Consider the following 20629-nt stretch of genomic DNA (forward strand, 5'->3'; position numbering starts at 1 on the left):
TAGTATATTTTAAAAAATTGAAACAGAGAAAATTAAACAGCAAAACATAAAGTCTGTGTGTGAACTGACAAGAATTTAGAAAATAGTTCTACAGGTTTGTTACGCATATGATGGGCTCTTCAGTGGTTTCTTGCCTTCCTTTGTGAAATTATTTATCTCACAATAAGCAATGAAGAAACTCATACTGAGTTAAATAACTTCTTGTGTGATTCCTTAAGTCTTCAGCAGTAATTGCAAACTGCAAAATTACAAATGTGGTCCTCTAGTGACAGATAGGGATGGGGGAAAGCTTTTTTCAAACTATTCCTCAGGAACCTTTTTAGACTGTATGGCTTTCTTGAATTCTCAGCAGGGGTCCTCAGGTAAAGCTCTCCTGCTCCAAATAGATGTTGAATATTTCAACATACTGTAGACACAAGAAAAAGATTCTGCCCCTTGAACTTAAATATCCCAAGTTCTAATGGTCTTCAACATCAGTCACTTTACAAAAGGAAAGTCCACATAAGAGCAAAGTCTAACCACATGGTCCATCCCCTCCACATTCAGTCTTTTGCACATGAGAACAAGAAAAAACACTCCCTCAGTATTTGTCTCAAATTTGCTTGAAAGTTCCCAAAATTTAAAAAGCAACTGTTATTTTCAAGCTTAGCCCTTTTCAACACAGGCACATTTTTCAAGAACTAGACCTTGAGTTTATTTTAAACAGTGTCCTGCAAACTCTGTGTTCGTTTTTTTTTTTCTTCTTTTTTTCTTTTTAAAGCTGATAGCCACCGCCAGAGAGTAGGTCCACTTTTTACATCAAACCACACCATCTGGAAAATTAAGTAAAATCACCTCTTTTTCAGACTTTTCTATGTGGAAGATGACTTCTGCCAGTGTTTAACTTTTTTTGAAGAGGAAAGCTACACAAATATAAACTTCAAAAATGAGAGTTTTAACATGCAAAAACATACTTACTCTGTAAATAGTGCAAAACCATCAATACAAGACTATAGCTGCTTAAAGTACCACGGCTGGCATCATTTATGTCATGAAAACTCGCCCACTTCTTAACAACCAGTACTAATGGACGAACACGTTTCTCAACTGTAAATAAAACAAATACTTCTCAAAAAAAGCACATTCAGCTAGGCAACAATTAGTCAATTTTTGTTCCTTCTTGATCAACATGATACCATTCTTGCATTCTAAGGTTACTTTCTGCAAACTTTTAATAGAACATACTTAATCATTATACAACTTCTATCAATCTTACAAAAGTCACAAAAAATATCTGCATTTGAAAAGCAGTAATTTGAGGAGTAAGACTACAGATACCTAGCCAGCATAACTCTTGCAATGTAACTTGCAGCTAATACAAAACTGGATGCACCAGTCAGCAAAGCAACGTTGCATTCTCAGTTCTCTCCAGTATATTATATAAATTCCCTGAATTAACTTGCTATCAGGACAGACCAAATGTAAATGTTTTAAATTTATATGATGTAAACTTTGAGGGTAGGGAAAATAATTCTTATGATCGGTAGAGAATAAGATTATGTTTAAGTATTTTTGGGGGTTTATGAAAACAGTAATCATGCGCTCAAATCCTAATTTTGTAATTTGCCTTGGTTTAAGTAGGTTTCTTTTCTACACAAATGCATACAGCATGAGGAACAAGAAAGAGGATTCATAAGCCTTGCCTCAGTTCCAGAGCTACGACACAACTGGCAAGACTTGGTGGAAAGAGTCCTGGGATGTCTGTCAGAGCAGATAGTCCTGGGCTTTTTAAGAGGGAGAGTCAGGAAGGGTTAGGTGGGATGGTGCTGTGTGTAACAGAGAGGCTAAGCTGTATGGTGCATGCCATTGGCAATGACACAGCTGAGAGCCTCTGTTGCTGTGAGAGTATACTACATAGGTCATCCAGACAAAAGGACAACACTGGTGTATTACTCTATAAGAAATAAAGGGGTATCTCTAGATCAGCTGCCCTCGCCCTTACAGGTGACTTCAACTTCATTGATGTTAACAAGAAGTACCACACATTTGCTACGAACAGGATCAAGAAATTCTGAAAGCACACTGATGATAACTTCATAGAGGTACTATAGGGAGCCTACTAGGAAAGATGTCCTGCTAGATTTGATTCTTGTAAAGAGAAGACAAAGTGTTGCTAGTCACTTTGGTGATAGTGGACATAAAATAGCTGAGTTCAAAATCATTGAAAAGGGACAGTAAAAGTTCATGGCCCTAAACTGGAGCATATGAAATTCAGCACCAACATGCAAAGGAACTTCTTCACAATGAAGGTGATGGAGCATTGGAACACGCTACCCAGGGGTGTTGTGGATTCTCCTTCTCTGGAGATACTTAAGAACTGCCTGGATGTCTACCTGTGCAGCCTGCTGCAGCGGGCCTGCTTTGCAAGGGGGCTGGACTAAATGGTCTCTGGAGGTCTCTTCCAACCCCTACAATTCTGTGATTTATTCATAGATATGAGGAGAATAGACTAAATTAGTTATGCTGGCCTTCCATAAGAGGCCACCTAGGCAGAATGAAAGAAAAGTTGTGGCACTAGGATTCCTTTCACTGCTTTTTAACATCTAGATTCTTATCTGCCATATAACAATTTGTGGGAAATTTGCAGCAGAAGCTAAAAACAACTATATCAACATTTGATATAAAACCTCACCCATAGCCATGAATTGAAAATGTTATCCTACTCTTTTAAAACCCAGAATTAAGTTCCTTTCTGGACAAAGATGTATAAAGAAATTATACTTAGTATCTTATCCTGAGCAAGAGATAGACCCTCATAATAAAATGAATATGGAACACTAAAATGACTCTCTTTGAAATCTTAAAGGTAATTTCTACTGATAGCTTCCTACACCTGCAACTCCCTTGCAACGAATATCTTGAGTACTGTGTTCAGTACTGGGCTCTGCAGTTCAAGAAAGACGGAACTACTGGAGAGAGTCCAGTGAAAGGCCATAAAGATGATCAGGGTCTCGGAGAGACCCGGGACTGGTCTCTGGAAAGAAAGTCTGAGAAGGGATCTTATCAGTGCTTATAAATACGTAAAGGGCAGGAGGCAAGTGGATGGGGCCAGGCTCTTCAGTGGTGCCAATGACAAAACAAGGGGCAATGGGCACAGTTCTACATGAACAAGAGAGAAAAACTTATTTACTGTGAGGGTGACAGAGCAGGGAAACCAGCTGCCCAGCCTCTTTCTCTGGAGATATTCAAAACCCACAGGGACACCTTCCCTACTCTAGGGAACCTGCTTTAGCAGTATGTTGAAGTAGATGATCTCCAGAGATCCTTTCCACCCCCTATGATTCTGTGATTCTATAATTAGCCCGAAGTCTGCTTCTTAAGTATGGATCTACTAAAAAAATACTGTGGTTCCAAGTTTGAAAAGCTTAGTTTAGTAGATTTGCATTACTTCTCATTAAGAAGTCTGCTTCATAATCCTCCTCTGAAACACAAAAGCCTGAGAGGAGACAACCCATATTATTTTGGGGTGAGTTTAAGAACTGAAGCAGTATTTTATATTTTTCCAAAGAAAAGACTCTATAAGAACATAGATCTACAGCTAGCTATCAGCCACACACACTGATTAGCAACTGTCAGGAAACAAAACAGAGGTAACGTTACAATGATGTGTTTGACACTGATCCCCTCCCCCTCCCTCCTTATCTACAGAAAACTTCAAGTCTTGTAACAGATATGTGGGCCTTAGTATGAAGAATCTTTGTTACCTTCTGAGTACTACTATATTCAATTAGAAACATACCTAGCTGATACATTGGTTTAATCCAGGCATGTCCAACCCAGGCATGGCCCACAGACGGCCTAATGTGGCTGGCAGTGTGGCCCTCCCAATGCCCCTCACTACAGAAGTGACAGTTCTTCAGCACAGAGTGGCCCTAGGCATGCACCTATCACTCAGCAACAACCAAACCAATAGTGCACTTTTAACACTATCATCTGAAACCAGAGCACGGGGATGGCAGTGCTGACTCAAGTGATGGCAAATAATTGCATGCATTTTGATTCACTGGCTAAATATGGTGCTGCGAACAGTGAAGAATATGTAGGCATGCTTTCCATTTCAATAAAGGGGTTTGAAAATAGGTTTTGAGATTGCAAAGAAAACTGATTCATGTTTGTGACACCATTTTCAGTTGACATAAATAGATTATCTACGAATTTTCAAATGGAATGTATATAATTGCAATCAGATATTCAACTTAAAAATCTCATCACATCTCTTCACCTTTTGTAAGACTTCTCTTACCAGAGGGAAAAATCCTTTGCTTTGCAACCACACCTTATCCATGTCATTGCTTTTCAGCAGTACACACATTTGTGAACAACTGTCAAGGATCCTTCATCAAGGATGAAGCACAGGAAGAGTAAAATTTCAGCAAAGATCTCTGATGAACATTTTGTGGGCTCACTAAGAATTGTAGCCACTTCCACTAAACCAGACTGATGCATTAGTTTTAGAAAAACAAGTTCAAATATTCCACTAGTTTTCTGTTTTTGTTCTCTTTTCATTACTTTTAAGAAAAAATATTTAAAAACAAAATGCTTTGTTTTTAGGAACAATATTGTACGTTTTTTTTTGTCAGAAGGTTGGACTTAAACTCAGGGTTTAATCCATGCATTTAAAGTGAGAAAGAAATTTAGCTTAAATCTAATTAATGTAGCTAATTTGGTAATTTTATATAGTTCCTTACTGAACTAAGTTTTCATAGTCTATCAATACCAAAATAAAACTAAGTATGTTAAGTTTATAGAAACAAGGAAATAAATTAAAAACTTACCGCTTGCATAGGTTCTCAGAAGGAATGTATTTCTTATTCCTACAATATTATTTACATTCAAGTCAAACTCCACACAGCTGTTAGGAAAAATTAAAAAATCAATAATCATAGTACTAATTTCAAAATATTTATTATCAACCAAGTAGCAGAGATGGAAAAATGAACCCTTAAGATAACTATACTGTAGAAGCCTCCCAAACAGTACAAGTTGCAGAGTTTGATTCTTACTCCAGTTTTGTCTAGAGTAGTTGAATTACTTATAGACTTCAATTGCATAATCAAATACGGCTGTATTTATGGAGAATATATGTAGATACAAATGTAGAACAGTTTAACATATAATTGTTGGAATTCTAACAAATCTTTCTCCCAAACAGAATTCCAGCACATGATTTACCATGGACACATTTGATGCTAGTAAGCATTCTCCAACATATTCATTCAGCAGATCATGCCAGTGAACTGAAAAGGATATGCAACTGGAAGAAGTAAAAATGTAAGAATCTCTTTGTTGCAATGATGACTAGGAATAATCGGCAAGCATTTTGAAATGAATATTCTTTACTAGTAAATAGTGCATGTTATTTGAAAAAATAGTGGAAAAAAATAAATATGGATCATAACTATTTCAGAGAACACAATTTCTAATAACTGTTTCATTTTTTTTGTTTTTAACGATATAATGAGGCAACAAGCATTACCTGCTTGTTCAACAATGAAATTTGAACTTCATACTGCCTACACACATTAACTACCCACAGTACTGAAAAACTATGAGGGTTGCTCCTAAAGTAATGCCTCTTGTTTTATTATGCTGGCCTGTAACATAGAAGGTTGTCAGTGGTATGGCAGTAGAGATTGAACCTTTCCACCAATATTCCACTACATTTTGTTGCCATGCGGCAGATGGCAGCAAAGCAGCAGTCTGACAAAATGGCACCTGACATGAAAACTCATATAAAGCAAAGGTGTGTCACTCTATTTCTTAATGTAAAAATGGCATGCACTGACAGGCATTGACACTTGCTGAACTTCTATGGTGATCAAACAGTGGATGAGAGCACAGTGAGGTGGTGAGTGATGCATTTCAGCAGCAATGACAGCAGATCACCTCCAGCGCTGCAGATTTTTTTCAATAGGGGCATGCAGACTCTTGTTCATCGCTGGCAAGAATGCATAACTAACGGTGGTGACTATGCTGAAAAATAATGTTTGTCAAGCATAACTTCCTCTTTGTGAATGCACACTCACTATTCCTCATGATTTTCTTCCATTTCATATGCCTGGGAATGGTTTGAAGGATAACCTCTTTCATCACCTTTCAGGGACTGGGTCCTTCTTCTTGCCCTTCCTGAACATACGACCAGCATTTGCTTTCCTCTGTTTTTCAGGTACTTATGTCAGTTGGTACAATCATGCAAAAATTATAGAGTGGCCTCACAGTCACATCTCCCAGCACCATCAGCACTTGTGAGTGCATGCTATCAGAGCCCATGGATAGCACAAGGGGAATGGTTTTAAAGTCAATGCGCTAAAGTCAAATTCCATTTGGGCTTTTAAATTTACTAACTTCATCACTGGATGCTCAGACAGTGTCTCTGTTTTTCTTCCATGTTACCAATCATTGCTTCCATGCTCTGTAGGCTTTCTTTCTCAATGTTACATACTTACTGTATCTGATAAAAACTACATTGCTCCCTATTCTAGTATATTCCTTTTGGTTACTTATTTTCATTGTGTTCATAACAAATACAAAACCAGTAAGAGAATACATAACACATCCACTTCACTCCAATTACTTCCCCTTCATAAAAAAAAGGCCATGAAACTAGTACGTAACACCATGAATCAAACACGTAACACTACGTTTTGTTTAAACACAAAATACTTTCTAGAAGAGGGAAGATTGTTTTCTTGATTTAAAATATTTTCTCCCTTTTAGAAGACTATGCCATTGCAAGAAACTGAAGATTGTTTTAGTATTGTTTGTATACTGTAAAAAGCTGTGAACTGGCCCTTAAGTAGCTCAATAGTTTAGCTGTTTCCACAGAAAGAAAAATTATTTTCACAACAGTTTACTTCCTATCTTTTTTTCCCCTGTTACAATGCATCTGTCAACTGGAATCCCCAGTACACAAATGGCCCGTAGAAATACACAATGTCCTGCTATTATTATCATCATGTCACAGAAATGAAACAGGAACCCCGTCAGAAGAGAGTTTTGGATCATCAAGGAATTGCCCTGCCACTGCATGCTAGCTGTACATATCTGCAATACAACTATAGCACAACATAAACAACAATAACAAAAGATTGTAATAGGCTAACTTAGATAGAGAGCACACAGACTATTTTCCCTTGTAAAATCCAAGAAACGAAGCTGAACAAAGTACTTGCCTGACTTTATCCCTGAACTTCACTATTGGCACTTTTGCTCGAATCAGCTGAGGTCGCTCAATGTAACTTGCTGAAAGAGAGAAATATTTAGTTAAGTTTCATGCAAGATGCCTAAAAAAAAAAAAAAAAAAAGCTCCTGGAGTCAAACTGAGTGATCTATAGCAAACAGAAACTTACTACATTTAACAAAAATATCCTCAGAAGGGTACTGTTAAATTAGATAACATTTAGCAAACTGCTGTGAAAGTGCAATCTAGGAAAGAGTATAAAAATGCACTAAACATTAGAAGAAAACAATAGCTCAAAAATTTTCGGCAGGAAATACTTTCAAGAAATTTGAACATAAGAAATGCCAGTCTAAAGTGCCTTCACCAAGAAGTACTTACATTATTCAGGATTTCTATTACCATTACAGATCAAAAAAAAGGGCGTGAGAACACACCTATATATATATACCTATATACCACACACCCAGATAGCTAAGCCCAGCACAATGTTACAGCAAGTGGGACATGATCAGCTGCATAGTTTTTACTGATTAAAAAAAACAGTGTAAGTAGTGCACCTTTTCTGTGCAGATAATGCTCAAATTTTAAGTGAAAATCTGTTTCTTTGGTCAGCAGAGTAAATACCAAGAAACACTTATCCCAGTGAATTAACCCTGGAAACAGGGAATGTGATTTGCAGCTAAGATGTCACTTTCAAACAAAGATAGAGTAAGTTCAATTTACATTTTGCTTTAAAGGAGATAGGATATACCTTAAGTACACATCACAGGATTGCACCTCAGATGATTATCCTCAAAGTATCAACACCTGAAACCAAACACATGAAACCCTGCCAGATGCATCCAGTGCTACCAAGTGCATCTTTGCACTTCACTACCCAAAAGTGCTGTATCAGTCATGTTATCTGCCATTTACCAGTTCTCAGTATCTCAGACTACTCTTAACGTTTGCCACAATCCTAAATACAAAATGTCCACAAGATGACAATGGAAAATAAAGAAAAAATGAGTCTGTAGTTTAAATGGCATGTGCTTGGGCAAGAATCACAGTTTGACTCATTTCTTATGTTGCAAAATATAGGTCATTTGAATTTGACTATAGTTAACTTTAGTCATTTTCTACTTGTTTCTGTAAGTTAACCTCAAATTAGCACTCGTAAGTGTGAAAAAGATAGTAGTGCAGGTTAAAGATAAACCTCAGTAAAGAAAGCCAATGTTCACTTTTTGGGAAACAAGTTTCTATCAGTTTGGATAGTTACTTTGATTGAATATTGTCATCTCTATTGTGCTTGGATCGTATGTTCAAGTGAAACTCTTCAGGACTTTCTAAAAGTGTTTTATTGATATGCTGCTCGGACAGATACGACGAAGTAATCCTTTACTTGTATCTGAATGCGTATATGATCCCAAGCAACACATAGATAGACACACACACACACACACACCCCTCTACCTTCAACACATATCCAGAGAGAGAGAAAAGAAAAGTCAATCTTACTACCTTATTATAAATGAAGAACTTTACAGCTGGTTCTGTGGTCTATCTTCACTAGACATACAATGCAGTACAACTTACAGTAATGTGTCTATTTCTACCTGTACCTGATGACATTCAAATACCTCTCCACAACTCACCAGAACTTTCTGAACTCAAAGCTATGGAATCCTGTCTCCTTTCTTTGCCAGATTTATGATAAAGAACCTGACATATGGTGTGCGGGAAACAACTGTTAGTATCTATATGCATGTCACATCAATTTAACTTTCCTCACTTACAGTCCTTCTCAAGAGCCTGTCAGGTATTAACGGGATTGTTGTAGTGGAAACCCATTTCCAAACATACTTGTCTACAAGTACCTTCCAACACTAGGTCTAGTGCCAAATTATTTGGCTAAGAAAAATAAAAACAATCGAGTTCAATCTGTTTTCCAAGGGTAAAATAGAACAGATATTGTCAGAAGGCAGTGACCTGATGCTAACACCCTTAGTGGCTCACAATTATGACGCTGTTAGCAGAATCTCTGTTGTACATAAACAGTAGATGGTAGTAGATGAAATAAACACAGATTGAATAAACATCTTAGTATGCTATCTGATCTTGACGCTATGACCAGAAGGTATACACAAAAATCTTGTAAAGAATTCCACACGGCAACTTCAATTTTGGGCATGTAAATGAAAAGTCACAGATGCCACTTCAGGTGTAGTGAAAAAAACATAATCGATCCAATGAAGACTAAGTACTGTCATCATAAATAAAATAAACTATTCACGCAGAATTTCAGATTAAGCAATTTAATTCTATCTTTTCTTTTGCAGAATGAGTGATTAAGTGACTGTACAAAATATTAATTCCAAACATGGTACAAGCCAAAAGGATCTTTAGCATCCTACACATTCAGCCTGGTCTCATTAGTAGCTTTATACCAATGAAAGATAATGTAGATATTCTGGCACAGAAATCTGAATGCAGAGTAATGAAGTCTAGTGAACCTAGGACAGTACCATCTAGCACAGGATGAATTAATCATTCATGTCCAGAATTCTCTTTTCTTGTAAAGTGACATCTTTTTGCAAAATCATATTTTAGCTGAACAAATGTTTTCTTCCTCTTACATTAAATAATATCTTACAAACTGAATGAAAACTAGATACAAGCCCTAGAGAATTAACAGAACAAAACATTATAAACATACTGTCTACTGTCAATTTATTGTAACTGGCATATACTGATAACATCATACAATAAACATAATAATACAAAACATAATGTGTTGTATCTACTCTAAGTTATTCTAAAACCCGTTAAATTTCACCATCTCTATGATGGACTAAAAGAGGAGTGTAATTAATGACATTTGGTTTTATGGTAGGAAGTTTAGAGATGCTAAACAGTTATGAAGAATTCACCAGGGAGATGTGGCAGTGTTTCTAGGTCACATTACAGCCCTCTGTTTTATCTCATATATATAAACTATTCATGAGTGAAGCAAGGAGGTAAGAGGAAAAGTTTGAAGATCTTAATGCTAATCAGGTAGAAGCAGACAGAGAATGAAGAATGCTCTTCTTAAGACATAATGTTATTCTTTCTACATTGTGTTTGGAAAAATTAGAAAGATTTACATCCACACCATCTTTAAGTACATTATATTCTCACCTACTTGCAAAATCCTTCAAGGTCATTGATTTGAGCTCAAGTTCCCTACTAGACAACTCCTATCAGGATTATGTTCTGAAATCCTGTTCTGACCACTACTGCATTCCTTTGTAGAACTAAGAGAAAAAGTCCTTCTAATTAATTTAGACAGTAAGCATTAATGAACATAGGACAACTAAAGAGCTGTTAAAATAAATCCTGCCTAGACTGGATTAATCTAAAGAGAGTACTAAATCTGAAGTTTAATTCTTGTTCATTTGTATTATATTCTTCAATACACTGTGAAGTTATCAGCCCAAATTCCCTTTTCACATTTGTAAAAGACATCAGTTTGATCACAGAGTTCTGCACGTGAGCCAGTAGAGTAGAAATATACTCATGCAGGTACCTGAACAAACACATCTATAATAAATCTATATAGATCTTTGAAAGAGGATGTAAGGATCGCAGTAATATCTCTCTCTACTCTAGCAGAAATACAATACCTACCTTTGAGACCAACATCACATAAAATACTGAATAAATATCAGAAGCCTCCTCCTGCTTGACTATGCAACTTGACAATTCAAGAAAAGAACATATCTTTATTTCAGTCAGTATTCTAAGTGTAGTGACAACAAAGCTCTTAAATCTGATGAGTTTCTTGCTCATATTTGTTAACTTTTGCAAGCCTAAAATGAAATAAGCTGGAGTTTACATGAATGCTGAATCCTACTAGAGAACTCCTTGAGTCAAACACTCATCCAAAAATCAGAGTTCAGAACACAAAGAGTAAAAGAGATGGCCCAAAGTTCTGAAAATGGCTTACATAAAACAGGTAAGAAGCTGAGAAAAGGATGGATATAAGCTGTACAGGGAAGAACAGTATCACATACTTATTTTAGCTTTCATTTTTAAGTGTACAAGAACATTACAGTCAGGAAAAAAGAGGATGATGATAAGTACACTTAGAAAAAACTCCCAAGTTTCTATTCTATGGTAATGTAGTAAAAAACTAAAAAAAGCTTAGAATACTACCCACTTCACAAACGTTTACGAAACGCTTACAAAGAAAAAAACACCAAAAAACTTTTTAGCCCTTTAACTCTTTCACAACACCAGACTAAGAACTTAGTTTTAAAAGTACATTTCCTCCATTTCTGTGCAAATCAAGCCTGAATCCACAAATCCATAGGAGTGCCCACAAGACACCACAGAAACTAATATTGCTTTCCTAGAGGTAAAGAGAATGCATATGAATCTATTAAGTTCTGAGAGATAGCTTGGGGAAAGAAAACAAAATAACTATTCCTTTCCAAATCACACAAGCTATTCTTAAATTGTGGATGAGAATTATATTTGTTTAAATAACCTTTCATCAGAGTAACTGAAAAACCTCCTTGTACTGAACTTAAGCGCAATTGAAAAGAAGTTTGTAAGTGAATTAAATAAAATGAAAAGACATTATGCAGAAAAGCATTTTCATTTTAAGTCATGTAAACACTTCTGAACCTCATCCTACCAGCTCCATCTGCATGACACAAGATAGATGGCTAGATACGTGAACTTATGTCTACAGTGGTGTTAAAATTACAAGATGATCTAAGAGGTCTACATACCACAACTTACAGAATTAGACAGGAGCAGTAGCATCAGAGGCATTTTGTTGCTCATCTTTGAAAGAGCAATTGGATTAAATAAAGTTTACCAAAAACACGTGCAACGTAACAGAGAATTAGGAAACAATTCGAAGAGGGTAATAGAAGAAAAACTTTCAGGGACTGTTGTTTCTGTTAGCAATACACCCTAGAAAACAAACTTGTTTTTGTCTAAAACTCTCTCAAACATCTCTTGAAGAAAAAAAAAAAGAAAGAGACAGTGAGACAGTAATTATTTAAATGCTCCCTTCCTGGTCTCTGAAAAACAAACTAATTTATCACTGTATTTCTCAGCAACGGAAATTACTTGTACTTGCAAGTGGACCAGACTAAGCTCTGGACTACTTAAACAACCATCAGTACAAAATAGTAATAATAAGTCATTAAATAACAGATGCTTGTGCTAAGACAAACACATCTGCTCCTCAAGAAAGCTTCTGATGGACAGGTTGAAAGATCATAGAATTGCGGAATGTCAGGGATTGGAATGGACCTTGAAAGATCACCTAGTTCAATCCCCCTGCTGGAGTAGGAACACCTAGATCAGGTCACACAGGAACTCGTTCAGGAGGATTTTAAATGCCTCCAGAGAAGAGAACCCCACAACCTCTCTGGGCAGCCTACTTCTGTGTTCTGTTACCCTCACAGTAAAGAAGTTTTTTCATATTTATGTGGGACCTCCTATATTCCAGCTTACATCCACTGCCCTTCGTTCTTTTCTTGGATGTCGCTGAGAAGATCCTGGCTCCATCCTCCTCACACTCACTCCTTACATATTTAAAAACATTACTGAGGTCATCTCTATCTCCTCTCCCCCAAGCTAAAGAAACCCAGCTCCCTCAGCCTTTCCTTGTAAGGCTCCACTCCCTTAATCATCTTTGTGGCTCAGCGCTGCACTCTCTAAAGCAGTTCCCTGTCCTTCTTGAACTGAGACATCCAGAACTGGACACAACATTTCAGATGCAGTCTCACCAGAGCAGAATGGAGGGAAAGGAGAACCCCTCTCAACTAACCACACCCTTTCTAATACACACCAGGATGCCACTGGCCTTTTAGGCCATATATGCATATCTGCCTGTAAAGAAATTCTGAAGTCTGCACAGAAATTTATAGTTCCTGTTGCCATTGCAGGAGTAAGGAGTGTCATCAAAGACTGTATCAAGACTGAGAACTAGAGGGACAGTCACTGATAATAGTAAATGACAAGATTTTTAATAATTCAAGTAGTGCTATAAAACCCTAGAATAATAGAATCATTAACTTTGGTAAAGACCTCTATGATCATCTTGTCCAACCGTCCACCTACCACCAATACTGCCCACTAAACCATGTTCTTAATACAACATCTTCATGTTTCTTGAACACGTCCGCAGACGGTGACTCAAGGACCTCCCAGGGCAGCCTGTTCCAGCACCTGACCATTTTTTCAAGAAGTTTTTCCTAATACCCAACCTGCACCTCTTCTGGCTCAACCTAAGGCCATTCCCTTTCCTGTCACTAGTTATATGGGAGAAGAGGCTGACCCCCACCTCACCACAGCCTCCCTTTAGCTACTCCCCATAAGGCTTATGCTCCAGACCCCTCACAGCTCTGTTGCTCTTCTCTGAACACGCTCCAGGACCTTTGTCTTTCTTGTAACGAAGGACCCAAAACTGAACACAGTACTCAAGCTGTGGTCTCACTACAGCTGAATGAATTTAGGGAGAGGATCACCTCCTGTGCCTGCTGGCTGTATTATTTCTGAAGCAAGACAAGATGCCACTGGCTCTCTTGGCCACCTAGGCACACTGCTAGCTCACGTTGAGCCAAGTGTTGACTAACACCCCTAGGTCCTTTCCCTCTGCACAATCTTCCAGTCACTCTGCTCCAAGGCTGTAGTGTTGCAGAACTTCTTTCACGCAGGAGGCATTTACTTTTAGGTCAAGAACTACCCCATCTTCATCTGAAAGGAGCCTGAACAACTCATAAGAACCACAAATTGACTTATTCTTCCTATATGTCCTGGTACTGTTAACACTTAAATTTTCCTCTCTAGACCTCCGAGTTAACTATCTCACAGGTATCAAGACTGGAAAGAAAAAACAAACAAACTTCTACACAGCCTTCTGTGAGAGACAGCTTACTTTACAAATTCTTAAAGCACTGTCCACAGAAATGCAATGCATTCTAAAAAAGTATTAGTCCACTAACAGAAGTTTCTGAAAAGGAAATTCGCTTCCCTCATGTCTCCCTTTCCACTCCTAGTTACGCTTCATGATTCAAAAATCATCTGAGATCCTGCCCATACTTGAAGCCTACTAATTTGGGGAGCAACATTTAGGCTTTTCTATTCGCTATCTATCAGTGCCATCTCACACTGTAAGTAACGTTATTAAGTATTTTTAACTTCAAATAATACTGTGATTAGAATCTTGACAACAGAAAAGCAATTGAGATAGTTATAACCATGCATCAAAACTTCCAAAAATGCCAATAGTCTTACCACCTCACTGTAGTCTGGAACTTACAAAGTTTAGTACTGAAGAGTTTTTGGACTAAGCTGAGTATATGCCTTGCTTCAGTCTTCTGATTCACCTGAAATATAATACTGAAGTTAAAGAAAAACTCTCTCTCTAATTTAAATTCCTTATCCTTATGCAATAAGCATGTTTTACTTTTCAAATTAAGAAAAAATAAAGAGCACAGAAAACATCCATCAATTCACACAGTAAGACACAAACACATATACCAATACATTCATCATCACATGTTTAGTGCAGTAAAAGTCAGATAAAACATACTCAATTCATATCCAATATGCTAAGTAACTATTACACACCCAGATATAGAACATGAAGGGGAACCAACCCTACCCATATAAAAATGTAATTTGTTTCCTTCCTTTTCATTATGCTCCAGTTTCTTCAACATAATGCTCTAAGTGAGGTTTTTTTTGTTGTTGTTCAACCAATTCTCTCAATTAAAATTTTACTTTTACAAAACTTCTTGATATTTCGCTTATCGTAAGATCCTTCTTACGCCTGCTCACTGAAATAGGTGACTAAGAATCTAAATAATAAATGACAAAGTTGCACTTGTTAAAAGTAGTTCCTGCATCTAAAATGAATTAAGTGTTCTTTAGACAACCTTCTAAATAATCTTAGGCAACCTACTTCTGTTTTGCTCTCTCCATTTGTGAAATGAAGACAATGCTCATTTTCAGAACACTCTGTTGGGTTAAAGAGTTTATAAAGTTAACTTAGTATGTGCAACGTTACAAGACCCGCGAATCACAGCTATAATCAGTGCAAAAAGATGTTATCAAATCAAAAGAGTATTGACATTTTTCTTTCATTTTAGAAGCCAGTCTTATAAAAACACCTACATTTTTAAATGTTATTGAATAAAAAGTGTTTAAGTTATTAGAGAGTGCACCTGAACAGACTTTAACTATACACATAAAAATATATATTACTTACTGGTTCTTCTTTAACCACCAGACATAAATCCCCATCACTTGTACGAGTGCCAAATCCATTCAGAGAGGACCCAACCAAAAAGAGCCTGCTACCTGTACAAAAAGAACCACAGAATAAAACCTGATGTGACACGGCATAGCTCAGAGTAAGGAAGAATTGTGAACCTCAACAACATTCAAACCAATATTAAGTAATCAAATTCAAAACATACATGGAAAAATTCGCTGAATTTCCCTCTGGAGTTCTGATCTGCAGCGTTCTTTTCTATTCAAATCACACGTCTGTTGTTGGCATGCTTGAAACAACTCCAAAACCTGCTGACTTAACTTGACACACATTCAAAAAGATAAATGAAGTGAGCATTCTTTCTTCTTGCAATTATAAAAAAAAAAAAGAGAGAACTGCGTTTAAAAAAATGCAAGTCAGTACTGTTTGACATGATCTGTTCCATCACTTTAGTTCACTTAAATCCATCCTGAACACCTGCCCTGAAGAAATTGCTGTTGTTTTTATTTATGTATTTTAATTGTTCAGCCATTATCTTCAGCCTGTCAAGGAAAAGAAGTAAAAGACCAGGAATATCTTCTGCTGACTTAAATATCAACAGTTTGCCTACAAGTAACTAGGACAAAATGAAGTATTAAAACTGACTTATGTTGGCATCATTATTTTGCACAATGCAAACAATTAAAGAAGTGATCAAATCTCTAGTGAAAACAGATACTAAGTGATCCTCTTCATCCACCACCATTATATGCTATAACAAACAGACATGAATATTAAAATAAATCTTTTGTCATGTTGGTGCAGATAAAACATTAACAATTAACATTAACAAAGCTTTTCTTTTTTTAATTAAAGAAAGAAGAAATGAGCTTCTCTGATCCTACTAGATGATTTTATCAGAATTCTCCCTGCTCCCAAATCCTGTGACTAATCGACTCTTCTTCCTTCTTTCCTTCTCTTCCTTCCTTCCTTCCAACTTCTGCTATTTCTACAACGGACATGTAGATCTCCTCAATCAATGTTAAAAGCAAACAACTTAAGCAAACAACATGTGGATATTGAAAAATGTTTCAAATGCCTAGGATCTCAGTGGTAGCCACAGTTTTTGATACTCCTTCTAAGGACAGCTCAGCATTTGAGAGACTGTGACAATGTTAAAGAATCCTTCTGAAATTTTTTTGGCCTACCTCAGCAACACTGTATCCTGAATATGCAGAAGGTAAATGTCAAACATGGTCACAGAAAGACAATACCTTATCTTTGGCCACAGGAAGTGTTGTTTCTGTAACGTCCGGAAATGAAGCATCTTGCAATCGAGGAACACGTAAACTTAAATCTGGAACATAACACACATTGAACACTGGAGATGATACTGAAAACAAACATGCACTTTCTTCTGGTGAAGGCACTGCTTGGTTAACTACAGGTGTTTCACGGTGAGGTGAACGATATCGCTGCCGTTTGACATCATACGGAACACTCTGTTCACTTAACCTCCTAAAGAAAAAAAAGGGAAAAAAAAACATATTTTGCAAGCTTTTTTGCAAGCTTCAGCTTATGACTAAAGAGTAGTAGTTACTGCAAAAAACAAACACTAATGATTAATTACATGACTGTTTCATTACAGTGAAGTCTTTTACAGAGCAGACAGTATGTCCATCCTAAATATCGAGAAATTAACCTGAAATGAGAAGACAGAAACAAAACTGCAGAAGTGCAGCTTCCATTTAAGTGAATTGACACTACCACTTACCAAAACTACTTATACTAACCAATTGAAACTAAACGTCAAGCTTAGTTAGGCAGGACAGCTAGGACAGATGAATGTTGGTCATGCTATTTTTGTGACCATCTACTTTTTATTTTTTGTAAAATACATTTAAAAGAAATTTGCACTCAATCTGTGTAAAAGAAGTGCAATGAGGAAATTTTGTGCACCCTGAATTCTCAGAGATTAATAAAATCAGTATTGGGAAGGGGAGAAAAAAAACTCAACCAACCAACCAACTCAAATGTAGCATTTGCCAATGTAGGCCTACATTACAGACAGTAAAATGTCATCCAGGCAAAAAAAAGAACCACTTTTTTTTTGACAATTCAAACTAATAATACTAGCTAGCCATACAGGTCAAAACCTAACGTTTCATCTTCAAACACAAACTTGCAAATTTCCCCTGTAATTCACCTGTCACAGGAATTTGTCTATCTTTAAGAGACACAGTGATCTTAACAGAAAATCCCTTTGCATCTGAATTTCTATATAGAATAAACTGTACTGAAAGTTGATCGAGATTTGAATATTGTGATCTACCCACAGAAAAGTAAATACAAGGACATTCAACTTTTATGCACCTTATATTGCATATAAGCTAACTAGCACAATGGTGTACGTACTAAGTAAAAAGCCAACATGAAATCAAGCATGCTCTTATGTGTCAATGAATTAAGAAATTAATGAAACTGGAATTATTTCTTGCTGTCAGAAAAGCTGGCAGCAATGTAGTCTAGGGATCAGGACAGGTAGTATTATCAATGAAATACAAAATTCTACTGAAAAGACCTCAAATTATCCTTTCAGTTTTCAAGTGTGAGAGAAGTTCTGATAACATTCCCTATCCTCAGTTTTAAAGGAACTCACAGTGTAATGTTAAATCCAAACATGAGACTGTTTCAACAGAAATAGCTTAAGAAGAGTCAACTCGAGATCTAAGGATTAGCTACTTGACTGCAAATCTTTTAATGCGGCACAGCTTTTCAAGAGTAAAAAAGCACGCGTGCAGCAGCATGAAACCAGGAACATCTCTAGTTCACCCAATGCCTGTATGCTCAATTACAGTTAAACACTATGTTTTCATTCATAATTCCTTTCTGTCAAAAACCTGGTTGAGAAACTGCATATAATAAATAAATATGAAGAAAGATTACGAAATTTGCTCTGTATCAGATGATTCACAAAATTGTTAAAAAGTGCTAACATGTATCTACTACTATTTCAGAACTCCTAAGAAAGACAAGTAATCTTTTTCTAAAATGCCAAGAGAAAACCATGCTCACATCTGAAATTCCTTTTCCTTTTGCAGCTGAAGAAACAAAATTACCTACATTTGTTTTTTGAGAAGTAGGCAAATCGTTTCCACACAAATTGTTTCCTCATAAAAAACCCACAAAACTTAAATATGAAGTCCTAAATTCAGGCACCAAAAAACAAAACACTGCGTAATTAAGAAAAACAGAATAAACATTCACTGTTCCCACAAACACTACACAGTTTTAACTTGCAAATATACAGAAGAGAATACTCATTGACACAAATCCTCCCACAGTCAAGCATACAAAGAATATGAGCTATCAAAGTATAAAAAGAAAATGCACAAGTCACAGTTCCACAACTACTGGAAAGAAAAAAAAAAACAAACTACATGTACCGGGCCTCTTATGAGGACTAAAATACTAAACAGCATATACAAGAATTTTTTGAAGTTCCATGACATGGAGGAAAGAGGAAGGGAGGGAAGAAAATCAGTTTTGTTCAATATTCACAAACTTTCTAACTAAATTTAACTTGCACAAAAAAACTAATATTGAACAAACTTTGTCACATGCTCAGTACAACCAGAATTAATTGCACACCCATCCACTTCCCCATCCATCTTACTTTTTCCCTCGGAATGTCGGGGAAGGAGCAGGTGTGTTCACTGGACTGCCATTTCCATAAGTCAATGGTTGCGGTGTATGAGCCACTGTAGTCGCAAGGTTCCCACGCAACAAAGCCCTGGAAAGATTACAGTCTGTAACTGTTATTCACATAATGACTAAAATGACTTTTTATGAACTGCTTATTTTGCTCTGTATTATTAAGAGATGCAATGGCATCTTGCACGGTACACACAACATGGCAGAGCACTAAAACTTCTAAATCACTGCAAGAAATTATACAGCTCTGTTTACGTATCACAACTCCAATTTTTAAGTCTAATGAAGTTTAATGTTAAAAACACTAAAAAATATCCCCCCAAACAGAAATACTTCTTTCAAAAGACAGTCAACTGTACTCATCAATTCAATTTCCAGTAACAAATTTTACTGTACTTACACTGCATTCTGAAAGCTAACATGAGCATTAACAATCTGCTGGTGAGAGAGAACAGGTCGTATATATAAAGGAACCTTATTGAGGAAATTATTCTGTTGCAGATGTTTAGGAGGAAATCGTGGACGACCCAAGTTGGTGGAGTTTGGGAACATGCTCTTTTGCTCGAGGTGAACATGTATCCTTTTACCTTCAATAAAAACAAACAAACAAATGAAAATAGGCAACAAATAAATAATAATTACTTTCTAAACTTTGGGGTTTAAAAATTTGCATTATTTAGAATATTTTTCTATGTATTGCTTAAGAAAACTGTGATTGCAGGCTAGCTGCATCTCCTTTCAGGATAAGATGGAAAATAAAAACATTGTATTCTCCAAGTTTCACAATTACTATTTATTTATTTTTAGATTTGCATTTTTTGTTTGCTCCCCTCCAATTTACATTTAATTTTAGAAAAAAAATCCGTGAAACAAAATTTAAGATTTATCATTTCAAGGAAAAATAACGTATTTGAATGGAAAGTGTTTCATAATCCAATTATTAAAAAACAATGTGTATAGTATACTCCATCATAAGACCATGACGATGCTGCTGATCACCAAGCATAAGCAAAATTAGTTTTTCTGCATGATATTCAAAGAAGCTGCAGAAAGATAACAGCAATTGGAAAGTAAACTACTAATACTTAAAAAATAAATGCATACCATTGCTTTATACATATGTTTATATAATGATTCCGTAACAGTAAAGTTAATTTTTCTTTTAAATTTAAAATTTATTCTGACACAACTGACTATTTGCATAGACTATGCATTAACAGAACTACTGAAGGAAAATCTGTCTGTACAACACGTTCAACTGCTGATGATTTACAAATCCTCAGTACTGCACAGTAGGGTCAACTTATATGATGGAAACAACAAAAACTCAGAATTTACAAGTCAAGATCAGATTATAAGATTTTAAAATACCAATTATCAATATTTTATACCTCTCTCAGCTACAGTGAAAACTTGGCAAAATTCTGAGGTTTCTTCAATTATAGGTTTTTTTTTTTTTT

General features: G+C 36.2%; 1 protein-coding gene across 1 annotated transcript in view; it reads right to left on the reverse strand.

The window, feature by feature from the left end:
• The window catches only part of TENT2 (terminal nucleotidyltransferase 2), a 37974-nt gene extending 18197 nt beyond the window's left edge, over window positions 1-19777 (reverse strand). Inside the window, exons 1-9 of the mRNA XM_010725513.3 lie at window positions 19570-19777; window positions 19132-19248; window positions 16730-16973; window positions 15682-15796; window positions 15471-15562; window positions 14520-14586; window positions 7212-7281; window positions 4815-4891; window positions 958-1086 (exon numbers count right to left, since the gene is read on the reverse strand). Of these exons, the coding sequence (XP_010723815.1) occupies window positions 958-1086; window positions 4815-4891; window positions 7212-7281; window positions 14520-14586; window positions 15471-15562; window positions 15682-15796; window positions 16730-16973; window positions 19132-19248; window positions 19570-19721 (1063 nt within the window). The 5' untranslated portion in view covers window positions 19722-19777. The remainder of the gene's footprint in view (window positions 1-957; window positions 1087-4814; window positions 4892-7211; window positions 7282-14519; window positions 14587-15470; window positions 15563-15681; window positions 15797-16729; window positions 16974-19131; window positions 19249-19569) is intronic.
• Between the last annotated feature and the right edge of the window lie 852 nt (window positions 19778-20629).

This window comes from Meleagris gallopavo, chromosome Z, assembly GCF_000146605.3.
Source record: "Meleagris gallopavo isolate NT-WF06-2002-E0010 breed Aviagen turkey brand Nicholas breeding stock chromosome Z, Turkey_5.1, whole genome shotgun sequence".
NCBI lineage: Eukaryota > Metazoa > Chordata > Aves > Galliformes > Phasianidae > Meleagris > Meleagris gallopavo.